The 18,793-nt window shown below is 39.7% G+C and overlaps 1 protein-coding gene across 14 annotated transcripts in view; it reads left to right on the plus strand.

Annotated features, from left to right (window-relative positions):
- Positions 1-18,793, plus strand: part of phldb1b (pleckstrin homology-like domain, family B, member 1b) — a 93,981-nt gene that overhangs the window by 31,824 nt on the left and 43,364 nt on the right. For all 14 annotated transcript variants that reach the window (XM_016661389.1, XM_016661390.1, XM_016661391.1 and 11 more), the window contains 2 exons: positions 3,303-3,428; positions 16,555-18,068. In XM_016661389.1, the coding sequence (XP_016516875.1) occupies positions 3,303-3,428; positions 16,555-18,068 (1,640 nt within the window). The remainder of the gene's footprint in view (positions 1-3,302; positions 3,429-16,554; positions 18,069-18,793) is intronic.

Raw genomic sequence — 18,793 nt, forward strand, 5'->3', positions numbered from 1 at the left:
TGGATGGATGGATGGATGGATGGATGGATGGATGGATGGATGGATGGATGGATGGATGGATGGATGGATGGATGGATGTTATATTTAGAATTCCTAATTGCACTTTCTGAACCATTTGACAGGTTTGTTGCAGTTTATTTTGAACATGTTTGACCAAAACCAAACCTATATACAAAAATAGTTGCACTAAACAAATTAAAGTTGGTTTGTTTTTACATATTTGACCAAGCTTGTGAAGCTGTTGGTATATTTTGATGTACTGTACTGGTGCAAAGTTAGGAAATAAATTTGTTATTCGGTCTGTTTTTGTTTTATAAAACAGAAACATTTTAAGTCAATTCAGCTCTGGCTTTCCGTATTGGTTCCGATACACTCAGATACCCTCAGATATCGGTATCGTATTGGAAGTGAAAAAAGTGGATCAGTTCATCCCTAATATTAACCATTTACTGTGTTGATCACTAAGGCAGGTCTATTTTATCTGCTCTCATATCTCATCCTGCTAAAACCTGAAGCAGCAGAACAAAAACCTGTTTTCCATCAACCATTACAACCCGACGCACGCACGCCGAATGTCAGATGTCCTCTTCCCAGGCTGTCACTGTGTGTCTGCTCACAGCAGAGACCTGTTGTCTGTGTTGTAAACCATCACAGCCTCTCTGTGTGATGGAGAAGGTTCCCATCCCTACCCCGGGCCTGACGACAGGAAGGGATCTTATCTGCCCCCTGCCCCGTCTCTGCAGACGTTTCCCCCTGCAGTCCCAGTGTGACACAATGGTGCTATATTGAGAGAGCTATAAACAATTGTTTGCTTATCTGTCACTGACCTCATGGCACGTGAGAGGGCTGGATTAGTTGGACGCTTGACACGCTCTGACATTTGAAACCAGACAGAAAGTGGATGGGACGGATATTACCATGGCGACTCGGTGAGAATGAGCCCAATCAGTTGCTGGAGGTGGGATTTTCCTGTTTGGTCTCATATATCCAGGCTATTTAGGCATTTGGGGTTACTTTAGTAGCTGATGTGAGACACCGACAAGATGTAGTAACCTATGAAACCCGTCATGATGATCTTAGTCTGTCATTGCTTTGTTTACTCCAGGCTTTAATGTCCAACAAACTGTATTTAGAGTCTTATCTCCATAATTTGATGTGTTTCCTGTAGGATATGAGGGTGAGGTAGATCAGATTATTCACTGTGTAAACCTGTGGGATCTCATTTCACCAAAGAGCAGCTTCAATTGAAGAGCTTTTTATTCTTAAAAGAAAAAAAAAACATTTCTGATGCAGCCTCCAGCTTCCCAAAAATACTGCATTTCATTTATGAATCAGTTAAAATGGAAACAAATGTTTTTGTTTAAGAAAAAAACTTCAGATTTCCTTATTTTAGAGGAAAGACTGGTTTGGGATGGTATCAGTTTTATTTGTAAAATCTACAAAGCTAAAAATTCAACACAGTTAAAATAAAAATAATGTAATTTTTTTAAATGTATAAGCAAGATTTAGATGCTACTAGAACAGAACAGAATAGAAATGAAAAGAAGAAGAACAGAATAAACATCTATACAATAAGAGCAAATTTACAACATGAGGACAAAAATGCTGTGAAGTCGGGTTGTGCTGTGGTGGTGCAGGAGTTAAGCACAACCCACATATGGAGGCCTTAGTCCTCGATGCAGCTGTCGCAGGTTCGATTCCCGGCCTGGTGACCTTTGCCGCATGTCTTCCCCTTCTCTCAGTACCAACTTTCCTGTCAATTAACTATCAAATAAAGGCCACTAGAGTCAATAAAACTTTAAAAAAAATAAATCTAGACAGCATAGTCTGTTTAAAAGAAATGTGCAATTGATACGGTAAAGAATGTACAAAATGTGTGTGCATATTTGTGCAAAAAAAAATAAAATAAATAAAAACAGTCTATTTGTTAGAACTTAAATAAAAAAAAACTACAGATAATTGCAGGGATATATAGGTTGATTAGGAACAGTGACGGTTTTAAAGTCTAACAGCTGCTGAGAGGAAGGATCTGTGAAAACGCTGCTTTGCACACATAAGATGTTTGTCACTGAAGGAGCAACAGCATCATGTATGGGGAAAAAATATATGCTTCTCAAATCAGAAAAGCAACAATTCTAACGAATGCTAATGTTTGCACAGTGTAGATATTTAGTCATGAATAATTCTTTTAAGTTGTTTGTGTTTTTGACTGATATATTATTGACTGATATTATACTAGACAATAACTGAGCCCTCCTGGGTGAGAAATTGTATTATGTAAGAAAAAAGTCAAAGATCTCAGAAGAATCCAGCAGAATAATTAGAAAAATGATGGAGCTTGGACAAAATGATGGAGCTTACCATCATGAAATCACTTGGACAAAATCACATGACGAGTGTTAAAACTATCTTTACCTTGAGGGAGAGTTTATATATTTACTGTTTTTTTCTTTTTATTATAAATGTAGGACTTTTACACCTATTGTGTTGCTCTTGATTAGGACTTTAACTTCGATTAAAACATTATGGCTCTTCTTCCACCACTGGTAGCTAGCTTATCTACGAGACAGGAAGCAGGAAACAGCTAATGGACAATATTCAAAGCTCCCTGAGCCACCAGAGAGACTACAAGTTTTATCTTGTTTGTTTAATCTCTGCTCCAATAGATTAGAAAAGCAAAGTAAAACAAATGACGTGTTTGAACGAGGTCACAGCAGGAAAAGGTGGCTAGCTCAGCTTTTAACCTCAGTTTACTGCTTTAAAGATAATTTAAGCTAATCAGCCTAAATTTAGCTCTTAGCATATCATTTAGCTGAAAATGTAATTTACATCTAAGATAAGCAGACGCGTAGCTGTAATTCCAACTTAATTAATGAGGAATAAATAAATAAAATAATTTTGTTCTTTCTGTTGTTTTGGTTTATTCATTTTGAACATTTAAAATGTTTTCCAGTTCCAGTGTTAAATGTTCATTAGAATTTAAAGTTTATTGATATATGAGAGGGTGAATTTGCATTATGCCATTACCATAAGATAAATTGAAAATTGTCTCAAAACAATATTATTGTTTACCACAATAACTTCTGGGGAAATTTATTGTCCAGCAATTGTGTTATCATGACAGGCTTAACAAGAATTTACTTGCAAGCCAGTTTCTTTTTACTTAAACTGTACTTAGATATTTGCACTAGAAACTATGCAAAAACACTTTGTAAGATTTTGTGTTTTTACAGTGTGGTTTCCAATATTCAGAGTCCCATTGCAACACTATAAATGTGATTTTCTTGTGTTTTCCCTTGCAGGCTGTATGCTGTGTTTTGGACAGTCGGCCTTCTTCCGCTTCAACCACCCTGAGGAGGCCTTCAGGATGAAGAGCATGATTCCTCGTGGAGGAGGTGTTCGCACTGGGAGCTACGCTTTGTGTCCAGGTAACACGTCTTGTGCTTATGCTTCCCTGCAAAAGTATCTGTATCTATATACAGATACTTATTGTATTGTGAGTTTTTCACAAGTTGTTGTGTTACCGCCTCAAACTTCACTTACATTTTTTTTTTCGCTAAATAAAAATCCCCGATATTTGGCATGTATCCTGCTGCTTTTCTCCTTTTGTCCCTAAATAAACCCTAGTTCAACTAACTGCCTACACAGATCACCTTCTTAGGAAGCAGAATCCCAGCAAGGGGCAATTTAACCTCAGCATAGATGCAGCTGTTGTGTTTCTTAGAGAACATGAGAGAACAACCTGCATCCTGAACCAGCAGACAGGTCAGGGTATAAAACAATGCCCCAAACAGACTTCTGTTCAGTCCATCACGTGGAAACGGACTGAGGATGGAGGGCATTAAACAAAGAATCGGCCAAAAGGCACCTGGTAGCTATAGAGGAGCTGCAGAGATCCGCTGCTCAGGTGGGAGATGACAGCTACAGCTTGTCCACAAATCTGACCTTTTTCTGATCAAGTCTGAAAAAATTTGAGGGGTGTTAATACTTTAGCTCTTCTCTTGCATGTTAAAGCAAAATTAATTTTCATTTCAAGCATTTGGGTCTTCTGATCATTGGACAGGTTCTAGTAGATGACTAGTGCCGATACTTACAATTCAGGGCAACCAATTTCTTATTCTCCATGACGATTACTGTTATTTTGTGTTTTCATTTGGTCATTTTCCTTCTGCTATCTTCTTCTTAACTTTGGAACCGAAGTTTCCCTGTTTCTACAAGCTGTGCACTGATTGCAGTTTTCTGGCCAGTTACTAATCTTTCTTGCTTTTTTCTTTTGCTATAATTAGCAACTTTTTTGGCCGGGAAAGTTGCTAAACACAGTCACAAAAGAACTAAGATGGCAAAAGTGGAGTGACTGTTGTTAAAAGCAGACCTGGTGGGCAGGTCCGTCAGTCAGTCCTCTCTCATGGTAGAGCCAAAGAGAACAGATCGGTTCTACGTGAAAGTATCGACCAATCGCCAGCCTCCCAAAAAGCAAGAATTTAGGCTGATTTATTGTTGCACAGCTCTTTTCTGTGTGTATGATGGGCATTTACTGCTATGCTGAAGTGATCTCCCTGAACACAAGCCAGGGTTTTGTCCTGATATCTGTTTTCCCAGGTCGTACAGCCTGCCTATACGAGGTTTCTCCATTCAGATGATAACATCTGGAGACCATTTGATTGACTGCATCGAACTGATGGTTTGCCAGCTGCAGCCCACACAGACTGGGCCCCCACCCTGTGGGTTCTTCCTGCATCTGTTTGACTGGCAGCTGGCTGTAGTGTCACATGTTTCACACTTTTACTGTCGGCACTCTGTGCTGCTCTCTGACATTCCTCAGTGGAGGACTATCAGGACTGTCCCCGTCTGAGGACAGTCCTGATATTTCAGAGAATGCAAATATGAGCCTGATTTAGTGGCTGTCCAGTACATCAGCCTACCTCTAATAACCTCCTCGCCTATACAGCTCTGATTTGAGCTGGTCCTGTATGGCTGGGGTTTGGTTGTACAAGGCAGTCCAAAATCAACTCAAAGGTTTGTGATTCAGAAAGTTCTGCCAATATATTTGATTTCATATAAACTAAGGATGCATCGATCCACTTTTTTCACTTCCAAAACCGACACCTGAGGTTTAGTAACGGCCGATAGCAATGAAGAAAACCAGCCTTGTTGACTTAAAATGTGTCTTTTTTTTTTAAACACAGACTTAAATATACTGAATTACACATTTATTTGATAACTCAACAGTACAGCACACTTAAATACACAAACAGCTTTACAAAACAACACAACTTCAGTTTGTCCAGTAAATGCAATTAGGAGTAGAAGAGACAATGTAAAATAAATAAATAAGAAACTGAATCTGACAAAAACAACAGGTTGACTATCTTGGTCAATCATGTAATACAAATCTTCTTTCAAATGATTCAGAAAGAGCAATTAGGAATTCAAAATAAAATGTAAGATAAATAATAAAGCATGGCGTTGCTCAGAGCACAAAGCGTAGAATTAGACTAGAAAGATCTGCCCTTATGTCATTGTTGCTGATACAAATTTTTTTCAATCTCACCACCGATACAGATATCACTGTCAGATCAGTGCAGCTTTAATATAAACTTATCAACAAGCTTCTAGTATTCTATGAATTAGTTCTTGCTTTTTGCGCATTTATAACCTCTACCAACGCTGAACGACGGCGCTTTATAAATAAAATTGTTATTATTATTATTATATCACCATCCTGTTTAAGCTGTAAATCCATCCTAATAATCTGGGGTGGGTCGAATTACATCTAAACTTTGACTCTTGCAGCTAACACTTTATTTTAAAAGTGTTAAACAGTTTTTTTTTTCACAAATCCTAAAGGAAAATGCAGCAGGTTCTGTTCATTGTCTAGCCGTGCGACAGGCCACGATCTGTCAGCGTTCAGTCCGTGGAACACAGTACCCGATGAAACCCGGAGCTGCAGTTCACACCATACATGTTTTATGAGCATCTCGTTCCTCCGTGTCTCCGGGCAGAGTCTTCAGCTGCTTGCTGTGAGCTGAGTATGTGTTTGTGTTCTGAGTGCTCCTCTTGGCAGCTCTACAACTGGAAGCATACCTTCATCTTTAGCCTCTACGGTGGAACTGTCACCGCTGTTCCACCGCTGACGCTGCCGGCCACCGGGGGATAAGTATAGCACTCACACAGGCACGCTGCTGGCGGCACACTTCCTGGGCCTATAATGAAAGCCTTCCGTTGTTTAGAAACGTACCATTTATGCATTCCTGTGCTGCATCCAGATGAGGACTGCTTAAACCACTCCTGTGAAAAACAGGGATTATCTGAAATGTCAAAAAGCAAAGAAATGAGCTCATATCTGTGTGTGAGTTCAAGAAAGAAGACAATAAACCCCAACTAAACCAAAGGATTATTCATTTTGACATCTTTCTGTACAAATTAAGCATTACTGTAATATTCCACAAGTGAAGTTTCTAAAATTAATTTATAATTGGGGGTATTAAACATGTGAGATTGTCCTGGCCCGATATCACAGTGTGTGTGGAGTTCCCAGAGGAGAAACCAGAACACATCCTGTTGAATGTGACGCTTAGCCAATCAGAAAACGAGGTGACAGAATCCAAAATACATAGAGGTCCAAGCAACTGCCAAGGTGGACCAGACAGTCCAATGGACGCTGGAGACATCTTTGTAGTGTTTTCCCTTTATTAAACAAAGTCCACAAAAACTTTCGCTGTTGCTTATTCCCAGTCAGCCATGTTTGTTTTATCTGAACTCATGTTTGAACTTGAGAGGTTTTGTGAGATTTCCCACCTGACATTTGAATGTTTGCAAGTGAAATCGGTTCGTGTGTTGCTCCTGCCACGTGACTCGATTGAACACACTGTAAAACCATCTGTTATATTTACGTTTTGTTTTTTTTTTGTTTTACATCATTTGTGTGGTCTCACAGGTTTTGAAAATTGTCTGACAATTTTAAAATCTTGCTGTGTGAACCAGGCAGCAGATGCACAGACAGTATGTTCTACAATTTAGGCGCTACACTCATTTTTTTTCTTCTTTGAACCAACTCTAATTTGTTCCAGCTAATTGTCTTAGTTTTGCTCAAGCTATAATTCTGATTTGATTGAATTTGCCATCCATTGATTGAAAATCAAATCAGAATTATAGCTTGTCTTCTTCAGATGGACTGTTCATGGTCATCTTTCCTGTCCATGTCATCACTGTCCAATGACTCTTTGAAGATACTTGATGTATGAGTAAGGACAACATTTAGTTTCCCTTTGGGATAAATAAAATATTCCTGAAATGAAATGAGTTGAATTTTCCCTGTGTACCAGCCTTCGACATCAGAACAACTAGCTGTCAGCAATCAGTCCAGGTTTAACGGTATGTCCATTTCACACGACAAAATGATGAAGATGATACTGTGACATATCTGTTCCTATCAGACTTAGAGTCTGTTATATGCAGAACAAGTTTATCAGTGATTTAAATTGTAAATGACTGGCTGAATAAGTTGAATTGATTTGAGGAATGGTTAAATTACATAGGTCAACAGCCAGAAAATTGTCTGGGGTTTTCCAACAGTTTTAGGGTCATTTTGATGAGCTGAATCCAAAAATCACGTTGGTTTTGCTCCATCAGGTCAACTTTCTGAACTATGGAGCAACATGAGCATCAAAATGCATGACTTGTTCTCACATCTGGATCAGTGAGTGATGAGCAAGAGGAGAGATTCCATCAGGACTGAAAAGAGATGGAGACGTAATTTTCAGTTCACATGTAATGTTCTTACCCTCATCAGTATTTATTATTCAATTTACAGAAATCCAAGTTTGTAACATTTAATTAATGCACTGTTAGAAAACAAGTTTTTTTTTCTTCTAAAGCCTTTTTAAAAATATTAACGGAAATGAACTGATAGAGAAAAATGGATGTCATTTTTGGATTCAGAGGTGCAAAATAGTTCTAATTCAGTTGAACAAACACAGACAATGTCCAAAAAATATTTTTTTGGAAACTATATCCTTTTTAATTCCAATTAAAAAGGATTTTGTTTCTTCATATAAATATGAAGAAACTTCCCGTTTTGCTAATTAATATCAGATCTGGTACTTCCAACACCACTCCAAAGGGTTTTTCTAAACTTGTTAAAAAACACTTGTAAATTTAAGGGCAGAATGTAAACAGCCGAAAAATTCTTAAGAACTTGGCAAAAGACAACCTCATTTAAGGACCTGAAGTTCTCTAACTACCTGAGAGGCTGAATGGTGTCCTTTCTATTTATAGAGGATGGGCCAGTGTTTCTGAGCCAAAAAGAAATAAAGAAAGCACTGATACTCCTCACTGTGGCATTTAAAGCATCCAAAGAGCTTCTGTCATGGCTGACACTTATGTATTTCCAGGTCATTTCATTCAATGAAGAACTTTACCAAACAAGACAGACTGTTTGTGAAAGGTTCCTATGAATGGGAATGTCCTTTTTCACCAGTCTGTCACCAGTGTAATCTGTCACACTAGTGACAGATTAAACCGTCACAAGGGGGACGGTTTAATCTGAAATGCTGTATAGTCCTTTATGTTGAGACAGATTCTTGTTTTTAGAGCCAGAGCAGTCTGCCACTGAGAGCCGACTTTATTTATGAGTCTGAGTTTATTAGGGCTGTTGAACAAATTGTTTCAAGAAGTGAAGTCTTCATCGCATGCATAGAATCTGGAAAGTATTCAAAAAGCTTCAGTTTTTCCACATTTTGTTATGCCTAAATCCTTATTTTAAAATGAATTAAATCCATTTGACTCTCAAAATTCTATACACATTATCCCATAATGGTAAGGTGATACACAGAAGAGATGCCAGAAGAAATCTTTTGTTGAAAGAAAAACAAGACAGAAGAAGTCTTGCTGTTTGAATGCGGTTGAAGGTTCCCTGGTTAGATGACCAGGTTTTTGGCATTTGTAAAACATGATGTACACTCCACATGCACCATAACACATCACTTGTCATAAAACATGGAGGTGACAGCATTGTGCTTTCACAATGTTTTTCTTTAACCGGAACTGTTAAGCTGGATGTCATTGATGTGATTGATTAACCTAAATACAGGAAAATCCTGGAAGAAAACCAGTTTAGATGTGCAAAGGACTGGAGACTGTGGTGGAGGTTCACCTTCCTGCAGGAGAACAACCCTAAACCTACAGCTAAGGCACTATAGAATGATTTGGGTCAACGTCCAGACATAAATTCAACATAGAATCTCTGACAAAACTAGAAGATTGCAGTTCAACCCACCTATCCATCCACTCTGACTGAGCTTGAGCTATTTTGTAAAGCAAAAAAGTGTGTACCTTCTAGGACTATTGAAGAATGTAGTTCTAGAAAGCAAGAACGCAGAGGGTCTATATGCAAATGTATATTTTTTTCAGACTTTTTTACAAAAAAAAAAGAAAAGATAAAAACTTTCCAATTCACAAATATACACTACTTTGTGTTGGTCAATCCCAATAGAATACATTGAAATTTGGGACGGTAATCTGGCAAAATGTGATAAATTATGAATTAATGTCTGTACAAGATGATGGATTGACTCTGTGTGTCGCCTCCTCAGCCTGTTCTGTTGTCCAGTTGAACAACCAGGTGTCTACTTTCCATCCTCCACGTGTTCCAGTATTTCTCCCAGGGTGTATTGAGCCTACATGTCATTTCTTCAAGACAGGTTCATACAAACATGTTCTGTCTCTGACATACCAGCAACTTGACTCTTGTTTGGTTTCATATGTAGAAGTTGCTAAAGCTGTGATTTTAGTCAGTCAAAAAATGTCCTGCTTTCAGTGTCTCTTACAGACCAGCAGATAGCTTTGTGCGCTGAAAGAGGCCTGTGGCTGGGATTACAGGCTCTTTTTCACAGACTATTTATAATCTTCCAGCTCAAGTCAGTCTTTTTCCTCTTTGGCACTTGCCCCCAAACTCACCTATTGGCCCAGTATGTGTGGTTTTCTTGCTTTTTCTTCAGATGCTGTTTGAAGGTCAGTCCCTGTGTAGGATAGACTAATTAATGCTGTTTACAATATGAACAAGTATTGTAGATAAAACTGACATATTACATGGAAACTTTAATGATTTTAAAAGGAAGGATGTCTAAAATGTTTTATGAAGAAGTATTTTTTATCTCACTGAAAAATTTAGAAAATTCCAACCTCAGTTTGGAGTACATTTATTTTGTGGGAAATTATGTTAAAAAATAATGGTTTTGAACATAATCTTGGTCTTGAACCGGAAAAGGGTGCCGTCTTTGGGAGAATTAGAGAAGCTTAGATATCTCTGGGTCTTATTTACGTATGAGGGAAAAATGGAGCAGGAGAATGATAGGCGGATTGGTGTGGCGTCTGCAGTGATGTGGGTGCTGTATGGGGAGAGAGCTGAGTCAACAGGTGAAGCTCTCAATTAACCAGTCAACCTATGTTCTTACCGTATCTATGGTCACCAACTCTGGGTAGTGACTGGAAGTATGAGATCATGGATGCAAGCGGTTGAAATGAGTTTCCTTGGCAGGGTGTCTGGGCTCTCCCTTAGAGGTAGAGTGAAAAGCTCAACCAGTTGAGTTAGCTTGAGCATCTGGTTAGGATGCGTCACTAGCGAGGTGTTCCAGGCACATTCCACCAGAGAATGACCCAGAGAAAGACCCAGGACACGTTGGAGGGACTATGTTCCTCACTGGACTGGGATGGATCTTGTGTCTGGTGAACCACTTTTAACCCTTTTTAGGTCTACTGGTAGATTCCACCGACCTTTCTTAGCTATATATTCAGGGTTCCTGATGCCACATATTCTAGCAAGTTTCTCAGAACCTTTTCTAGAGAAGTATACTCAAAGTATCACAGATCCTCCACCATACATAGCAACAGACAGGAGGTGCATTCCACATGTCCGTCCAGACGAAGTATAAATAAGTATACTTGTCACACCAGACAGGTATACTTATTTATACTTATTTATACTTATAAATTTATTTATAAATATGACCTCAAACTACTTTATTTGCAACATACACCTGTACCAAACTGTAAGAAGTTACTCTAAGGCTTTTGTCAAAAGAGACACTGAAATCATCATCAGGTACATCACTCTCTCCTTCAGAAGTTGTAATAAGACTAGCAGGTGTAATCTATTGTATTAATAAAATTGCTATATGTCAAGTTTAAAGTACTGTGTAAAGTATTAAGATGTTGGAGGTCACTACAATACCTTCTATTAAATAGATACAAATCTGTAGCACATGCCTACGTTTTCCTACGCATTTCTAAAATGTCCTGAATGACACATTCCCACGTCAGACAGTTTGCAGATGTAGTTCAAAACAAAAATAATTTAAATCTTTCTTTACCAAAACAAAGAGTTCAAATTAACGTCCTGCATACTTTAGCAAACTTTACTTTTAAATTTTGGGCAGCAAAGACTTTTTCCTAGATAGCTTCTGAGAGTTGCTATGGAGACTTGGTTACCCTAAAGTGTTTCTCATTGTTCACAATGTTCTTAACAGTAAACTTTAGATATTTTATTTTATTTTTTTACCTCTTTCACCATTCTTCTTCCTGTGTGTAATGGCAAAAATTAAATATGGCCAGGTCCTTGTTCACTCTTGTGATCTGTGATGAGAAATGAATCGGTGTCACATCTTCTTTATTCCCCAGAGAAACACAGAAATGAAGACTAATAATGTTTAAAATCTTGCATCAGTTTAGGATAATGGATGAATTAGGGCTTCATGAGATAACAATATCAATAGGATTAACCCACATTTTCCTGACTTTTTTGTTCCTAAATCACAGTGACCACCTCACTCTCTATAAACATCAGCATCTGAAAATGTACCTCCAGCCTGGGGATCAGTGACAGTCTAACAGGCCTTCAGAACTTCCACTGACAGCACATGAAACCTTATTTGCTGAAACTTGCATGTAGTAGGACTACTACATGCAAGTAGTCCTGTCCATCTGCAGTATTCCACAAGTTAGATATTTTGATAATGAATGTGATAACATCTATTATTTATTTAATCTATCAGTTACATTTTTTATGATGGTGCCACTAGGGATTTTGTAAATAAAAATAATTTCTATATGTGGAGTTTTCTTTGCTCATTGAAAAATATATGTATATAGTAAGGTCAGATTTTCTAAAATTATTAGGGTGAGATGCAATAGTAGGTAAGTCCTTTTTTCAAAAGTGTTTCAGCAAGCAGGAAGTGTTATTGGAAGCAAACTAAGTTTTTTTGTGGCCTTTTTTTTTCTTTTTTTTTTGGAACACAATAGAATAAAACTCTTTTGATCCAAAAGGAAAATGATCGTAATGCTATCTCAGTTCACAATTACGCATTTCTTCTAAAAATATGATTTCTTTTTCAGACTATTTCTCTTCACTTGAGACACTGGAGTAAAAATTTATAATAAAGAGCCCCAGCTCGTCCCTTTGTTGCTCATGGATATAGAAAGTGTTACTATCAGTTTCAGCACATGTAGTATTTTTAATGCTCTTCTGCTCTGCTTCATACAAAACTGTCTAAGTTTCGTAATGGTCATAACTAACATTGACCACGCATGACTGTCTCTGCCATGAATCTGTAAACTGGCAGCTGTTGAGTTAGCCATAGCACGGGAAATATAACATCCACGTTTTCAAAATAAAAGTCCGACTTCGACGTTTGCTTGTTAATGACAACTGACGGACCTCAGCTTTGAACTCCTATTTCTGGTCCATCTTGTGTTTCCACTGTCGTGTTGACAAGGGGAATAATGTCAACATTGTATTGAATGTCTGTAAACGTTCAGACGGCAGCCTTTATTTTGAAGGTTTAAAACGGAAATTCGGTCATATTTCGGCTAGCTTATCAGCACTCGGCGGCTGTGCTCGGTACCCCAACCTCTGCTTGAAATATCACCTCGGCGGTGAAGCTCTGGCTCTCTGTAGGTCTGTGTGGAGCCTGGCGCGGTGGGGCTCCGTCACTACCACTCCGGTACCGGCGTGTCCGCGGGATGCGGGCCCACCCGGTGTGTCACGTAGCAGGTGAAGCGCTCTGGACCCCGGCTGGCAGTTTCTACCCCTTCATGTAAGTAAGTGTGCGGCAAAAACGCCTGAGATTTGAGCGACACCGGTCATACGAATCCGTCTCAGACCGAACTCCATTAACAACTAGTCGATTTAATATTTTGTGCTTGTTCTGGACGGTATATCAGTCCTAGCACTGATTGTAATAGTTGCATCGTTACATGTGAACAAGCCTGTTTGTTCTGCTTATACCTCAATAGAAAACGTCTTGGATTCATTGCATCCATCCTTCATTTCCATGACCCACAGATGGAGCTGATGTGGATTTTGTTGATGTTAAATAGCTTGTTTTGTAAGACAAGTTTGGCGTGTTGCACTGTAATCAATGATCCGTACCCCATGACATCATTGGTCGGTTTTTTCTTGTTGCTTTAATTTCTTGTCACCCCACCCCCTTTCCATCCTCTCTCCTCCTCCTTGTGCGCTGCACACAAGCATCGCGTCGGTTTGTTGTCTGCAATAAACGACATGACAGTGACATTTAAACGGGCCCTGGTGGATCCAGCGAACCGCCGCGGCTGCCAGATGGCTGGAATACAGTGAAGTGGCACTGAAGTGTGCTCTGATCCGGCCGTGTACCCAGAAAGCAGGGCTCAGCTGAGCAAGCTCAACTAATGCATTATTTCTCAAGCTTCTGTATTTTACAGCAGTTTTGCTCATGGGACACGTCTGTGACATCATCAGCATCAAGACACAAAAACAGACCTTAGTGCATTTTTCTGCTGTGTCCTTTAATTGTGTTTACATCTGTGTGTGCTCACACGAACATGCACACACAGAAACAGATAGATTTATATTTATGTTTACAGTAACTTAATCTGAAATTTATTCGGCGACTTTTGTATCCGCAAAAATCAAAGACAGTGTTCTTCAAAAGCTGAAATAGAGCTAAATTTCTGCCCTTCATTTTACACTGAATCCATTAAAACCTGTGTTTTTTTTAGATCTTGCCACAAAGTGCTTGACTAACAATCATGAAGGAATAATCTGGTTGAAATAAACTTGAGAATTGTCTGGAAATGGTCCCTTTTTCAACAAGAAGGTCCATTTTGTAAGAGTAAAATACCCCAGTTTTAACATTAAAAACAGCAAAAAATATATTTTTGTCTGTCAGATGGTGTGGGATGAACCACCTGCAGCTCAATGTTCAGGAAAGTTACAGTTGCAATCTGAAATATGTAAATGAGTTACACAGGGATAAGTAAGCCTGGTTTCATGAAGATCAGCAGAGGTGTGGTGTTACCTGAAACTATTTTTAATCAGTTATTTGGCTGGGTAAATCAAACATGACTTTGCTGGACTAAAACTTTGGCAATAAGCTCTGACTGATGCAGTTAAATAGAATAGAAAAATATACAACAATTAATATTGTGTGAAGTTTTACATCATCATCAAAAAGCACACCATGGCAGTCTCTAATAGGAACATCCCAACTATGACTGTTTGGTCATTTTCAGTTCAGCTCTTTTACTTTGCACATGTTTTTAGATCAGGTAGCAGGGGAAAAACGGAAACCACTAAATGGTCATCTAGTAAATAAATAATTTGATGTCATAATTGTGTTTCTTTGTTTCTACAAAGCAAAAACTGACAAAGTGAAAGTCCTTTCTAGGTAATAGTTCTGTGTACTTAGACAGAGGTTGTTTGATATAGTTTCTTTGATTACCTCTAATATCTGCTGAATATGGCATTTGTATTTCTCCATCATTTGGTTTGTGTCACAGTTAGGGCTGCACTATATTAAAACATGTTGGAATTGCAATATAAGTTGTAACATATGCCCATTTTTGTTTTTCCTCACTTTCTAATCTGTGCCTTCATCTCTGTGACCTTTAGTATTTTGGCCAAGGTCATTTGTGTCCAGTCTGAGCATCTGCTGCCGCGAGACTCGCTCCAACTGGCTAGATATTACTTTGGCAGGAAAAATGCAAGTTCATAACACTTGGAATATGCAGTACTAGCACAAACATTATTGCACTCCTAACAGTCCTTTGCCATCTGAATATTGAACACTCTGATATTACTATATTACTGTGACAATATATTGAGCAATTGTTGTGCAACTTTTGTAGAAAAAAGAAAATCCTCTAAAATTTGAGCCCTCAATTTGAAGTCATTTATTTTTGATGTTTTGTTTAGGTTTGTGGCTGATAATTGTCATAGCTAACATTTTCACCTGTAGTAAAAAAATGTTTAATGATTTTACCAGCAGTGTATATAATTATCACTTTTTACTTTTAGATAATGCAGTCAGATCATGTTACACATTTTTATGTTACATGTCATATAATTACCAAACTTTTGAAATTTAACTCAAAAACATGTGAAAAACATCCACATCTCATATGTCTCCATTAAAAATGTCTGATAAATGAGAGATGGGTAAAAAACAAACAAACCCTGAGCTCCAGAATGCCAGGTGTACACTAGAATGACTAATCAGTGACTGCGCTGATGATTGGATGGAGCAGTTACCCTCATGTTGCCTTTTAAAATGACAACAAGTGCATTTGAGCAGATTTCATTTAGCATTGATCTGCTGCTCCGGGCCATGCTTCTGGGTCTCTCATGGGGGCCGTGTGTTTTTGTTGTAATAATCCTCTATGCTGACACTACGGAGTTAAGATTAGATTAGCTGGCCTGTATGCTGTGTTGCTTTCGGGGTCACACAGTAATTGTGTTTGCCTCTGACACCTGTCCAGTGTCACAGACCTGTCTTTCTGCTTATGTCCCCATATATGTCCTTCTTCATTATTCACCATTTTATTTTTTACTTTCTGGTTTAAATGTGTTTTGTGATCTAACTGTCCCAATAACAAATTTTGCTGGACGATAAATTCTCCCAATAATTATTACAATAAACAATAATGCTGTTGTTTTGATACCATTTTCAAGTGAAATAGTGATAATGACATCATCCATAACCAAAAAAACTTCAATTTTGTAAAGAACACTTAGCACTGGAACTAGAAGAAGATATTTAACATATCCAAAATAAAACACAAAAACACAAAACAATAAATAAAATGGAAATAAAAATCACACAAAAACCATGAATAAAATCTATTATGAAGCCTCTGTAAACAAAATTGACCTTAAAAATATATTAATCATCAAAATGGAAATGATCAATCTCATTTTATCATGCGATTAATTGCTTATTGCAACAGGCTCAGATACAATTACCTTTATTTGCAACAGAGAAGCAACAATTGTTGCTGTTGCTTTTGAAAATAAGCTAACATGTTGACTGGTCATGTGCTCGGGTAGCTGGCCTGCAGTCCGCTGCTTGACAGACATGCTGCTGATGGCTTACCATTAGATTTAAAATGACATTTAAAATTTTAGGGGTTTTTAAAGTATTTGGTCTTTGTTTTTTGACACACTTGTTACACATACACCACCATGAACAGAACATTAATAACGGCCTTCTCTTCCTTTCCTGTTTCTTCTTTCCCAATCAGACACTCAGAGTTTGGTCAATGGGAATCACCAGGCCAGTTCCTCCCAGTCTCCCTCAGCTCCTGGAGAGAGAGTCCAGTCTGAGCACAGCGCCATCGTCAGCTCCATTGAGAAGGACCTCCAGGAGATCATGGATTCCCTAGTCATGGATGACCCTGAGCTCTCCTCCTCTGAGGCAAAAAAGCCCCCCGGGGGGCAGTCCATGCACCACTCCCCGTTGTCGCCTATAGTCAATGGAGGGGGGAGGTATTTGTTGTCCCCTCCCACCAGCCCAGGTGCTATGTCTGTGGGGTCCAGCTATGAGAATGCCTCCCCTCCCTTCTCGCCCCTTTCCTCCCCCTCGCCTGCCAGCAGTGGGAGCTTCACCAGCCCATCGCCTGGCGGAGGACACCAGGACCAGAGTTCTTCTCTGCCGCCTGTGCCTATACGCTCTTCTAGCTACAACTTCAGCACCCAGCCTCCGCCTGTCCCCCTGCCAAGGACCATACTGCCCAATTTTAGCAGCACTGGGGTGGGCCAGAAGGTCCAGGAAAGCCCCAGGCTGCAGAGGAAAGTGTTGACAGAGACTCCTCCGAGCCCTAAGCCCAGCCGCCGGGGACTCAGCCAGGACAGCTCAGAGAGTCCTCGACAGACGCCTCTTGTTTCATCTAGCGAGTCTCTTAGCGGTAAAAACATTGTGCCAAGCAGCCCCAGAGTCACCCCCAAATTCCCAACCTGTTCATCGCCGTCTCTGTCGCCTTCGCCATCTAGTTCCAGGACCAAGACTGCCACAGTGCTCCAGGAAAGGCCGCCCAGTCCTTTCAGAGAGCAAACCATCTTAGCTGATGGCTCCCTGAACTCCAGTTCCTCCAGGCAACTTTCACATCCCAGTAAGGCTTTTCAGCCCCCCCTGGATCCCATCGTTCATGTCATCCAAGGATCTCCTCTCTCTCAGCATCCACGGTCACTGCAGCCCCCTGAAAGCCCCCGGTTGGCCCGAAGGAACTTGGAATTGAATGGTGGCAGTGCAGGAAGCAGCAGTATGAGAGAGCTGCCGCCTCTGAGTCCTTCGTTGGCCCGGAGGGGGGTTCCGGTTCTTCCAGGGGCATTGCCTGGAACAATCTCCACGTCGAGAACTCCGGAGAGCCCCTCATGTCTGGGCAGGGTGGTCCCAGAGAGTCCCAGACTGCGGCGCAAAACCGGATCCACGTCAGAGGAGCCGTCTTGCAGCAGAGGGATCCGAGCTCGCAGTCCCTCCCCCACCTCCATGTTGATGGAGGGCAGCAGTGGAGTAGGGATACGTAAGGCAAGCTTTGGGAACTCTTTATCACCTGCTTTCAGTCTGGGCTCCCTACCTGGTTCATCCCCTGCAGCCAGCCCCAGGACCCAGAGAAAGATGTCCTTGGGGAGACCCCACCCAGGAATGCGAGAGAGGAAGAACAGCATCACAGAGATCAGTGACAACGAAGACGAGCTGCTGGAGTACCACCGCCGACAGAGAGAGGAGCGGCTCAGGGAGCAGGAGATGGAGAGGCTGGTGAGTTTCAATACTACAGTAACAAGTGGCTGTTGATCAGTGTTTACTATAAAATGAACGTAGTGATATAAGAGTGTCTTTGGAAAATCCTCCAGTTTTCCAACATGTGTTTGAACAAGACTGAACATCAGATGATTCAGGCGCATTCTGCTACTGGTGTTTGCAGTTTTGTGCCTTTGTGAAATATTGTTGCTACTGTTCTCTTTGCTGACTGTAGATGGTATTTTGAAGAATCAATCTAGCCTTCCTGGTACTAGGAAAATACCATAGTGAAGGATGTCACTAATCGTTAAGACAGCAGACTCTGGTACTCACTGGGATTAGGGACGACTGCCACATGTGAATAGCTGAAATTCATGAATACTTGAGATATCCTTTAAATAATGCTTAGAACTGCCTATTTTAATAGTTGAAACACCCACTGTTCCTTAATATTAATTAATACGGACTGTGGAAATCATCCTTGTGGAAATCATCAGAGCTAAGGAAAATAAATCTTGCTGCTGGATTGGCTTCTTTGGGTAAATATAACTATCGACTCTAGCGCTAGCTAGTGGTTTTTTGCCAAAGAGAAAAGAGAATATGTTATGTGTTTCAGACAAAACACATAAAATATGTGCAGTCCACACTCATATAAAGTACATAAAAGAATTACAAATACCTGACAGAGTCTCAAAGAGACGTTACATTGTTTAGTTAATCCAATAAAATTTGGGTTATTTCTC

This window comes from Poecilia formosa, unplaced genomic scaffold (genome assembly GCF_000485575.1).
Source record: "Poecilia formosa unplaced genomic scaffold, Poecilia_formosa-5.1.2 Scaffold328, whole genome shotgun sequence".
NCBI classification, from domain to species: Eukaryota; Metazoa; Chordata; class Actinopteri; order Cyprinodontiformes; family Poeciliidae; genus Poecilia; species Poecilia formosa.